The sequence below is a fragment of the Stegostoma tigrinum genome, chromosome 25 (assembly GCF_030684315.1).
Source record: "Stegostoma tigrinum isolate sSteTig4 chromosome 25, sSteTig4.hap1, whole genome shotgun sequence".
Classification (NCBI taxonomy): domain Eukaryota; kingdom Metazoa; phylum Chordata; class Chondrichthyes; order Orectolobiformes; family Stegostomatidae; genus Stegostoma; species Stegostoma tigrinum.
Window position 1 is genome coordinate 49836342 of NC_081378.1, and position 12572 is coordinate 49848913.

The 12572-nt window shown below is 44.9% G+C and overlaps 1 protein-coding gene across 2 annotated transcripts in view; it reads left to right on the top strand.

Annotated features, from left to right (window-relative positions):
- Positions 1 to 12572, top strand: part of plxnc1 (plexin C1) — a 111649-nt gene that overhangs the window by 15895 nt on the left and 83182 nt on the right. For both annotated transcript variants that reach the window (XM_048554594.2, XM_048554595.2), the window contains exons 2-3: positions 10213 to 10347; positions 12070 to 12204. In XM_048554594.2, coding sequence (XP_048410551.1) covers positions 10213 to 10347; positions 12070 to 12204 — 270 coding nt within the window. The remainder of the gene's footprint in view (positions 1 to 10212; positions 10348 to 12069; positions 12205 to 12572) is intronic.

Sequence of the window (12572 nt, forward strand, 5' to 3'; positions counted from 1 at the left end):
TAGATTCTGAATTGGAAACAATTAATGAAACACCCAGAATCAAAAAGGCAAGGGAGTCAAAAACCAGGCAACTGATGGCCATCAACAATCTGGTCCATCTACGTTAGCGTCACGGTCAGGAAAGCACTATAACGCCTCTGCTTCCTCAGGAGGCTAAGGAAATTCGGCATGTCCGTAAAGTCTCTTACCAATTTTTGTAGATGCATCATAGAAAACTTTCTATTTGGATGCATCATAGTGCGGTACGGCAACTGCTCTTCCCAAGACCACAAGAGAGTTATGAACATAGCCCCATCCATCACACAAACCAGTCTCCCATCCATTGACTTCATCTATACTTCCCACTGCCTCATAATCAAAGACCCCTTACACCCCGGTTACACTCTCTTCCATCAAGCAGAAGATATAAAAGTTAGTATACATGTACAAATAGTTTCAAGAACAGTTTCTTTCCTGCTGCTATCAGACTTTTAAATGGACCTCTTTCAACATTAATGTTGATCTCTCTCTGCACCTTCTCGGCTGCTGTAACATTGTATCCTGCACTCTGTCCTGTTACCCTGATGCTCTTGTATGGTACAATCTACCTTTAAATCATGTAAGAGAGCACCTTTCACTGTACCTTGGTACACATGACAGTAATCAAATCATAGCCAGTTGGCTGAATATCTGTCATTGGGAAGGTGTTAGCAGAGAATTTAGACAGATGTAATATAAACATATAGAGTCAGCATGGCTAAATGAAGGAGAAATCATGCCTGACAAATTTACTACAGTTCTTTGAGGTGATAACAAGTAAGATGGATAAAGGGGAACCAATAAATGTCATATATTTAGATTTCTAAAAGGCATTTGATGAGGTACCATGCATAAGATGGCTTAATGAGATAAGAGCCTATGCTTTTGGGGATAGAAGATTAAAATGGATAGAGATTTGGCTAACTAATAGAGAACAAGGAGTTAGGATAAAAAGGGCATTATCAGGATGGTAACCTGTAACTAACGGAGTGCCACAGAGATCAAGGCTGGGCCCACAATTATTTAAAATATAAATGACTTGAATGAGAGAAATCAATATACTATCTCCACGTTTATGGATGACACAGAAATAAGTGGGAAGGCAAGAGGAATCACATGGGGAGTGTACAGAGAAATAAGAAAGCTTAAAAGCGTGGGCAAAAACTTAGCAAGTGGAATGAAATGTGGTAAAATGTGAGGCCGTGCACTGTGGCAAGAAGAACAGAAGAGTTAACTATTATTGAAAAGGGGAAAGACTGCAGAAAGTTCAAGTGCAGAAGGATTTAGGATCCTGGTGCATGAATCGCTAAAAGCATGGCATCCAATTTCAGTGCATAATAGAGAAGGCAATGGAATATTGGCATTTTGTCTTAAAGGAGATGGAATTTACAAATAGGGAGGGTATTGCTAAAACTGTACAAGGCACTGGTCAGACCTCACCTGGAATATTCTGAATAGATTTGGTCCCCTTATTGAAGGAAAGATGAATTGGCATTGGAGGCAGTCCAGAGAAGGTTGGCTAGACTGATCCCAGGTTTGGAGTTATTTTCTTCCGATGAAAGGTTGAGTAGGTTGGGCTTGTACTCAATGGAATTTAGATTAATGAAAGGAGAGCTTATTGAAATATGCAAGACTCTTAGGGTGTCTGATGGGGTAGATGCAGAGACGCTGTTTCCCTCTTGGGAGTGGGCATAATCTCAGAGTAAGGAGTCACCCATTTAAGACAGAGATGAGTATTTTATTTCTCTCAAAGGGCAGTGAATTTGTCAAATTCTTTACTGCAGAGAGCTGTTGAGACTAGATTGTTAAAGATATTTGAGGCTGTGATAGATAGACTTCTGATCATTAAGGCACTCAATGGTTATGGGGTTAAGGCAGGAAAGTGGAGTCGAGGATTATCAGATCAGCCATGATGTCACTGAATGGCAGAGCAGACTCAATAGACCGAATTGCCTACTTCTGCTCCTAAGGTCTTATGATTTCCTGAACCAGGGTCATCTCCAACAGTTGCTCAATGCCATCCTGAATAATAGTGCATGGTACACCTCCACTTTTACCTAGCTTTTAGTACTTCTTCAATGTCCTCTACCCCTCAATATTCAGCACCCAATCTTTGTCGCCCTGAAGCCATGTCTTTGTAATGTTTATCAGATCATATTTATTTACTTCAATATGTGATATCAATTTTGCTATGAATGCAGGACACATTCAGATACAGTGCCTTCACTTTTTTTCTTTCTGTTATCTTTATAACATCTAGATTAATTGTTGGTGCTGTCATTAGACAGATTAATAAATTGATCAGAGGACTCGGGAAATCCAGGCCCACAACTATATGGTTGAATCTTAATTGCTCTCTGGAGTTACATGTAGGCCAGCCCTGATGACGATGGCAATTTCCTTCCTTAACACACAGTAGTGAACTAGATGGGTTTTTTCAACAATCGACAATGGATTCACAGTTATCATTAGACTTTTAATTCCAGTTTTTTTAAAAATTAAGTTCAAATTCCACAAGCTGCCATGATGGAATTGGAACCCGGGTCCCCAGAATATGATCTGGATCTCTAGATTTACAGTCCAGATGTGAGTCTGTAGTCTGGGTGCAGGCACAAGATGGCTGCTGTGGAGGTTGGCAACAAAATGGCTTCTAGCCTGGGAACTGTGAATTCTGCGAGATCTGCTCTTTTAGCCTGGGAACTTTGCATTCTGCTAGGGCTGCAGCATAAATAATGTTGTAATGGTAAGATAATGCAGTACTAACCATTCTAGCTGACCTTCAGTAGCAAATGTAATGGTGCTAATTAGTGGGACAATTCAGTAACCTGAGCATTGTGACATAAGCTGTTTACCAGTTAATACTATTGGATTAGGTAACTGTCAATGAGGCAACATCATGTATTGATTGAAAATTCACTGAAAACACTATGCGATCACACCATGTACTCTGCTTTAAGAAAAGTATAAAATGTCTTTGTATTAATCTATGATGTGCAGATCCTCCAAGAAGTACAGAAATGTCAACTTCTGTGATTCTGGATGATCTGTACCCGGCCGACTGAAGAAAATAAAGAGCAAAGTCTCAAGGAGCCAGACAGACTGCGAGTGCTCATTGACCAATTGCAGGATCGAGAGACCCCGGAGAGTACCACTAGATATTATCCCCATGTATATCACCTACATACTAGGTGTATTGCCTCCCCAGAATATTGTATATTTTAATCAGGTCAACTCTCATTCTGGGCTTTCTCCCTTTCTCCTGCTCCTCTTGGATATATTACACACAGTTCCCTCATCTTAATGGATTACAAATAGCTGAAGCCCAAACCCTTGTGTAACTCTGCTTGTTATTGCTTGCCAGCCTGAAAATGACCTGTCTGTTTCTTGTTCCTGCTGGTACCAATAATCAGTCCTTTGTATATATATTTCCAGCCATCCCATTAACCTGATTTTATTTTATATACTCATTTTTTGGTTTTTGAAAATCCAGATGCATTGTATGCATTGGTTCTCTTTTATCTGTCCTGCCAATTATATTCGCAAAATCTCTAACAGATCTCTCCAACACAGTACCTCATTTAGAGATCCATGTTGAGTCTGTCTAATAGTGTTGGGATTTCCACCGTCACTTCTCCCCCAGAATAATTTCTAGAATTTTCTCTGCTGCTGATGCCAGACCAAATGAGCTGTTTACTCTGTCCCTGCTTTCTTGTATAGAGTCAGAAGTTACACAACACCAGATTATAGTCCAACAGATTTGTTTGAAATCACAAGCTTTCAGAGCACTACACCTGATGAAGGAGCAGTGCTGAAAAAGCTTGCGATTTCAAATAAACCTGTCGGGGGCTATCACATGACTTCTGACTTTGCACACCCCGGCCCAACACTGGCACAAGCACGTTATGGCTTCTTGCACAGGCGACTTGACTTTGATGAGGCGTCACACAATTGGCGAGTTACATAAATTCCAAATATGTAGAATAAAATATGCCTCCGGGTGGATGGAAAGTTGATTGACAAGCAGGCAACACAGGATTACTGAATGTGTCTTAGATAGACCAGAATTGCACACAGTATTCCAATAGTGGCCTAACCAATGTCCTGTACAGCCTCAGGGTGTCATCCCAACTCCTGTACTCCATGCACTGACGGATAAAGGCAAACGCTTTCTTCACTGTCCTATCTACCTGCAGCTCCACTTTCAGGGGACTATAAACCTGCGCTCCAAGGTCTCCTTGTTAAGCAACACGCCCCAGGACCTTACCATTTAGTGTATAAGTCCTGCCCTGAGTTGCCTCTCCAACATGCAGCACCTCACATTCATCCAAATTAAACTCCGCCTGCCACTGCCCTAAATTCAGTTACATTGCAACACAGTCCAGTGAAGAACTATTTGTCTCAATTTCAAGTCTGGCTTTGGGTGCTGATGTAATTCAGAAGTGACAAGTTCAACCAAACTATCTCCACTTTCCAAAAAAGAATTTCCACGTAAAGGATAGCAGGTCAAGCAAGAACAAATCTCCGGTAAGACAACTGAGAAGGTGAACATGTTGTCATCATTGACAAGTCAATCACTGAGAGGGAGGGAGAACGCACAATGTGTTCTAGAAGGAAAAAGTCCACCTACTTGAGCACAGATCAACAGGTAGACTGAAAACCAAATTCCACACGCACAATTTGAATATGTGGACACACAACTTTGTGAAAGGCACAATTAAGAAAATACAAGCAACAGGTAATATCCTGATACTGCAAGGACACTAAAAGAATGGACTTACATCATCAAAGGCCCCAACATGAAAGAAATGCAAGAGTTTTAAGACTCTCCAAGTCAAGATAGAATTGCAGATCTCAATCTAACAGGAAGACAATCCAAGTTAATTATTTATTATTGCACAAACCCACATACTTCCAAGATTGAAGACAGCATGTTCAGGGAAAACAGTGACACTTAGATTCATCTGAATTTGTAAGAATCCAAAACTTGGGGAGACTGGTGAATGTAAACAAACCAAAGTGTATAACTGTATGATAATTATGGAGGAAAGCTACTTAAGGGGAAGACATTCTTGGGTCTGAAATGGTTAGGATTGAGGGCAGTAAGCACTGTGATGAACTGAGGCCATTCTGGCTAGGTTAGCAGACGATACAAAGATAGGTAGAGGGATGGGTAGTATTGAGGAGGCAGGGAGGCTGCAGAAGGATTTGGACAGGTTAGGAGAGATGGAGTACAACGTGGGAAAGCGTGAGATCATGCGCTTAGGTAAGAAGAATAGAGGCATGGACTATTTTCTAAATGGGGAGAAAATTCAGTAGTCTGAAGTGCAACGAGCCTTGGGAGCTCTGGTCCCAGGATTCTCTCAAGGTAAACTTGCCGGTTGAGTCAGTTGTTAGAAAGGGAAATGCAAATGCAATTTATTTTGAGAGGACTTTAATATAAAAACAGGCACTATAGACTCTGGTCAGGCAACATTTGGAGTATTGTGCACAGTTTTGGGCCCCATATCTCGGGAAAGATGTACTGGCCCTGGAGCGGGTTCAGAGGAGGTTCGCAGGAATGGTCCCAGGAATGAAAAACTTAACATATGAGGAACGTTTGAGGACTCTGGGTCTATACTCAATGGAGTTGAGAAGGATGAGGGGGGATCTAATTGAAACTTACAGAATACTGAGTGGTCTGGACAGAGGGGATGTTGGGAAGATGTTTCCATTGGTAGCAGAGTCTAGGACCTGAGGGCACAGCCTTAGACTAAAGGGAAGACTTTTAGAACAGAGATAAGGAGAGACTTCTTCAGCCAGAGAGTGGTGAATCTATGGAATTCACTGTCACAGAAGGCTGTGGAGGCCAGGTCATTGAGTACATGTAAGACTGAGATAGGTAGGTTCTTGATTATCAAAGGAATCAAGGGCCCTGCGGAGAAAGTAGGAGAACGGGGTTGAGAAATTTATCAACCGTGATTGAATGGCAGAGCAGACTTGATGGGCTGAATTGCCTAATCTATGCTCCTATGTTTTATGATCTAATGGTCTTATGATATCACTGAAACTGGATCAGTGTGCAAAAGGAGGTTCTGGGAAACAAACCTGAGGCTAGTTCACTCCCCAAAGCCTCTGTGGTGATGTCAGTCACACTCTAATTGCAGCAATGCAATAAACTTCATAAACACTGAAAGGACAGCAGATGCTGTAAATCAGGATCAATACCAGAAGTTGCCAGAAAAGATGTGTGAAGAAAAAAATCAAAGTTAACGTTTTGGATCAGGTGACATTTAAATTCACGTTGTTTACTTGACAAGACACTTTCTGGTGAGGGGGAACCAGAAAGGTAGGAATCCTAATCCAAAGCATCGCCTCAGCTTTGAAGGAAGCCTAACACTACAAATACTGGATGTGTTCTTCTCTCTCGTAGGTGACCGTTTTGTCTTTGTGTGGCAGTGTTCTGATGAGACACAAGTCTGCTTCTGCTACTGACTGAGGACGAACGGTCAGTCCTTAGCAAGGGGCTCACCTTTGTCCCCCTACAACCACACATCAACCAATACCAGTCACGGTTGGACATAGAGCAGTTTTTCCGCCGCCTTCGCCTCCACGCCTACTTCTTCAACCGGGAGCCTAACCCTCCCTCCACTGACCCCTTCACCCGCTTCCAACACAAGTCCTCCTCCTGGACACCACCCCCAGGCCTCCTACCCTCCCTCGACCTCTTCATCTCCAACTGCCGTCGAGACATTAACCGCCTCAACCTCTCCACCCCTCTCACCCACTCCAACCTCTCCCCCGCAGAACGGGCAGCCCTCCGCTCCCTCCGCTCCAACCCCAACCTCACCATCAAACCCGCAGACAAGGGTGGCGCAGTGGTAGTATGGCGCACTGACCTCTACATCGCCGAGGCCAGACGCCAACTCTCCGATACCTCCTCCTACTGCCTCCTGGATCATGACCCCACACCCGAGCACCAAACCATCATCTCCAACACCATTCACGACCTCATCACCTCAGGGGACCTCCCACCCACAGCCTCCAACCTCATTGTTCCCCAACCCCGCACCGCCTGTTTCTATCTCCTTCCCAAAATCCACAAACCTGCCTGCCCTGGTCGACCCATCGTCTCAGCCTGCTCCTGCCCCACCGAACTCATCTCCACCTATCTGGGCTCCATTTTCTCCCCTTTGGTCCAGGAACTCCCTACCTACGTCCGTGACACCACCCACGCCCTCCACCTCCTCCAGGACTTCCAATTCCCTGGACCCCAACACCTCATATTCACCGGGCCCCCAACACCTCATATTCACCATGGACGTCCAGTCCCTGTACACCTGCATTCCGCATGGAGATGGCCTCAAGGTCCTCCGCTTCTTCCTGTCCCGCAGGCCCGACCAGTCCCCCTCCACCGACACTCTCATCCGCCTAGCGGAACTCGTCCTCACACTCAACAACTTCTCTTTTGACTCCTCCCACTTCCTACAGACTAAGGGGGTGGCCATGGGCACCCGCATGGGCCCCAGCTATGCCTGCCTCTTTGTAGGTTACGTGGAACAGTCCCTCTTCCGCACCTACACAGGCCCCAAACCCCACCTCTTCCTTCGGTACATTGATGATTGTATCGGCGCCGCCTCTTGCTCCCCAGAGGAGCTCGAACAGTTCATCCACTTCACCAACACCTTCCACCCCAACCTCAAGTTCAGCTGGGCCATCTCCAGCACATCCCTCACCTTCCTGGACCTCTCAGTCTCCATCTCAGGCAACCAGCTTGTAACTGATGTCCATTTCAAGCCCACCGACTCCCACAGCTACCTAGAATACACCTCCTCCCACCCACCCTCCTGCAAAACTTCCATCCCCTATTCCCAATTCCTCCACCTCCGCCGCATCTGCTCCCACGATAAGACATTCCACTCCCGCACATCCCAGATGTCCAAGTTCTTTAAGGACCGCAACTTTCCCCCCACAGTGATCGAGAACGCCCTTGACCGCGTCTCCCGTATTTCCCGCAACACATCCCTCACAACCCGCCCCCGCCACAACTGCCCTAAGAGGATCCCCCTCGTTCTCACACACCACCCTACCAACCTCCGGGTACAACACATCATCCTCCGACACTTCCGCCATTTACAATCCGACCCCACCACCCAAGACATTTTTCCATCCCCACCCCTGTCTGCTTTCCGGAGAGACCACTCTCTCCGTGACTCCCTTGTTCGCTCCACACTGCCCTCCAACCCCACCACACCCGGCACCTTCCCCTGCAACCACAGGAAATGCTACACTTGTCCCCACACCTCCTCCCTCACCCCTATCCCAGGCCCGAAGATGACATTCCACATTAAGCAGAGGTTCACCTGCACATCTGCCAATGTGGTATACTGCATCCACTGTACCCGGTGCGGCTTCCTCTACATTGGGGAAACCAAGCGGAGGCTTGGGGACCGCTTTGCAGAACACCTCCGCTCAGTTCGCAACAAACAACTGCACCTCCCAGTTGCAAACCATTTCCACTCCCCCTCCCATTCTCTAGATGACATGTCCATCATGGGCCTCCTGCACTGCCACAATGATGCCACCCGAAGGTTGCAGGAACAGCAACTCATATTCCGCCTGGGAACCCTGCAGCCATATGGTATCAATGTGGACTTCACCAGTTTCAAAATCTCCCCTTCCCCTACTGCATCCCTAAACCAGCCCAGTTCGTCCCCTCCCCCCACTGCGCCACACAACCAGCCCAGCTCTTCACCCCCCCCCACACTGCATCCCAAAACCAGTCCAACCTGTCTCTGCCTCCCTAACCTGTTCTTCCTCTCACCCATCCCTTCCTCCCACCCCAAGCCGCACCCCCATCTACCTACTAACCTCATCCCACCTCCTTGACCTGTCCGTCTTCCCTGGACTGACCTATCCCCTCCCTACCTCCCCACCTATACTCTCTCCACCTATCTTCTTTACTCTCCATCTTCGGTCCGCCTCCCCCTCTCTCCCTATTTATTCCAGATCCCTCTCCCCATCCCCCTCTCTGATGAAGGGTCTAGGCCCGAAACGTCAGCTTTTGTGCTCCTGAGATGCTGCTTGGCCTGCTGTGTTCATCCAGCCTCACATTTTATTATCTTGGATTCTCCAGCATCTGCAGTTCCCATTATCTCTGCTTCTCATCTCTTCTGTTTTCTTCATTGTCCTCAACGGGAAAATATTAAAACAAATTCTGACTTGATAGGTGCTGTAGGAGGTGAAGATAGCAAATAGTATGTTGGCTATCATAGTGAGAGGAGATGAGTACAGGAACAGGAATGTCTAGGTGCGTTTGTGCAAGGGCCTTGGTTTAGCCCAGTTGGATGGATGGTTGGTTTGCATAAAGCACTGTGATGTCAACACCATTGGATTCAGTTCCTATCACTGGCTGCAGTTAACATGAAGGACTGTCCTTCTCAATCTCTTCCCTCGCCTGAGGCATGCTGACCCTCAGGTTAAACCACTGCCAGTTGTCCCTTTCCTATGAGAGGGCAGCCCTATGGTCCTGGTAAGATAATGATTACCTTACTTGCAAGATTACAACAACCACCACATTCTCCAGGGTAATTAGGAAGGAAATAAATGCTGGTCAGTCTGCAATGCCCAAATCCTGTGAACAAATAAAAGAAACATTTTCTCCCTGCCACTTCTATATTTGCCCTAATAACATGTACTTGAGTTTTTCCAACAAACATCTTATTATGTCTTCAGAAAAATTCCTCGTCATTTCTGCTGCACTCACGTATTAATCTGTTTCCCCATTCAGTTATCTCTTAAATAAAATCCATCGGTTTTGTCAGCGTGAACTCTCCTCTGCACGATTTATGCTGGATGTCTGTGATCAACCTATATATTTCTGAAAGCTCATTGTGAAGAGACAACAGAGGGACAGCAGAAGAGAAATAGAGAGGGTTACAGAGCAAGAAAGGCAAAGCAAGAACAAGACAGGGAGAGCAATCAGCTTATGAAAGAGGCAGTAGGAGAGCGTCAGCATGGGTGACAGAAACAGAGAAAAAAGTGGTTAAAAGAAGAGGGATACAGAAATAGAAAGAGAAGAAACAGCGTGAGAGGGAAATGGAAGCCAAGGAACAGATAAATGATTGTTATTAAGCATTTAATTTTCTATGATTTTCCTTCAGCATTTCAAATTGTATTGTTTATAGTTTTCTTATCTTATATCATCACTTTTTTTAGCAACTGAAGCAAAATTTATCTTCAATCAACAAGGAAGCTGTGTTTAAATATCCCGGACTACTGTCGGTATCAGCCAGAGTTGTGAAAGATTGGATTGTCTTATTTCTCGGAACAGATGATGGGCAATTAATTAAGGTCAGAATCGATGCTGGTTACATTTATCCCCAGAATGCAGTATAACTGGCCCGAAAACCAATTGCAGGCTGCCATCTGTCTATTCATTTGAGTGGCAGCTCGCAACTCAGGAATGGAAGAGTCGCCATTAACATTGACCAACACCCAGAACAGTGAAAAGTGACTTTTCCATCCACCACTTCACTCTGTTAAAATGTGGCCTTCAAACACGCACTGCCTTTGCCTGATGTTAAAGTGAGAAGGGAGTGATAGGATTGCGATGATGGCCTCATCTTACCCTGCAACCCCAGCACCCCCACCCCAAGACCTGCTGCCGGGTCAAAATCTGCCTGTGCCCCGACAGTAATATGATGGAGTGGAAATAGTGAGTCACGAGCTTGCATTCCCGGCTCACAGGATTAGCCAGCCAGTGATAGGGAATCACTGCAGGCCTGGAGATTGTTGTAGGGATTTGAACACTGAATCCAGGTTGACATTCTAGTGCAGTTCTGAGAGAGTGCTGCCCAGAAAAGATGTAAAACCAAAGCCCTGAGCAGGTGGACATAAAATATCCCATAGCGCCCTTTTGAAGAAGAGCAGGCATTTTAACCCCCGTGTCCTATTGATCACTCCATTGTGAGGAATAGATCAGATCCACTGGCTATTATCACATTCTTTGTGAGTCTTTAATGTGCACAAGTTAGTTGTCATATTTGCCACAATATTTTCATGACAGAAACTACAGTTCCGAGCCTGTGAGAAGCCTGTGATACGGAAAGCATTGAAAAACAGTCATTACCTATGTCTCTGTCTCTCTCTTTTCCACACCCTGCGTCTAAAACGTAACCAAATCTTGGAAAGTTCCTCCAATCAATTGTTGGAATTGACTGGGTGAACTGATCTCAATGGGGGAAACCCGTTGATCAACATCAGTGATCTTCTACAGGTAATATAACAGCATGCAGTTCATTGACAATATCAGTAACTCACAATATTACAAACCATTGTTTGGACATTACGCAACTGTAACTACTGGTTATCTGATCAATTATTTCGTTACGGGCCAGTTAGCTCAACCAGCTGGCTGGCTTGTTTGCAATGCAGAGTGGCACCAACACATGGGTTTAATTCGCTTGCTGGGAGTGGTCCTGCCTGCTCAACCATGCCTCATGACCCTCAGGTTAAATCACTGCCAGTTATCTCCTTCTGGGACAAAAACAGAAGTTGCTGGAACAGCTCTGTAGGTCTGAAGAAAAAAAATCTGTGAAGGGTCACGGGACCCGAAACGTTAACTCTGATTTATTTTTCTTTATGGATGCTGCCAGACCTACTGAGCATTTCCAGCAACTTCTGTTTTTGTTCCTGATTTACAGCACCCGCAGCTCTTACGGTTTTTTTTAATCTCCTCCTGGGAGACTGTCCTCCAGGAACAATGACAACTTTACTGCCTAATCAGATCATTTTCTAATACAATATACAGCGTTATTAGAACCAACCAGCTGTGGTTCCCCTTGTATCTTTACATATTCAATTTTGCTTAAATTCAAAATAACTAAGTAAATGAAGAAGAAGGATTACATTAATATAACACCTTTCACAACGCTGGGATGTCCTTGAGTGATTTACAGCCAGTAAAGAATTTTCAAAGTGTACACACTGCTGTCATTTCGGAAACTGGATCAACTGGGAACCTCAGCGATGAAACTGTTGAGGCGAATTTATTACATTATCATTTCTTTGCAGCTTATTCTGGACAAATCCCTAAAAGTAATTCGTCCAATTGTTCTGGCTGATTTGGAGAGTGAAAGCCCAATTCATCACAATGTGATATTTGATCCATTGGACCAAAATTATTTGTACCTCGCATCTGAGAATGAGGTAAGCTAATGATTTCCTTGTCTATCACAGCATTGCTATTTTGCATGCAATAATTTATTCTTGAGATAGAGTGTAACTGGCAAGGCTGGTTGCCTGTTGTCCATCTTGAGTTGCCCTGAGGAAGCTGTGTTTTAACCCACTGGTCACTGTTTTAATGTAATTGGGTGTCTATCTGCGCTGTTTCAGATGGCATTTTGGAGCCAACCACATTGACATCAGACTGGACTCACATGTAGGTCAGATGGGTCAGGAGGGCAAGTTTCCTTCTTTAAACGCTAATTAGCCTAATATATGTGGATCAGGAAAATGTTAAAGTCTATTATTAAGAAAGAAATAGGATACTTTTAGAAAAGCTGAATGGAATGCAA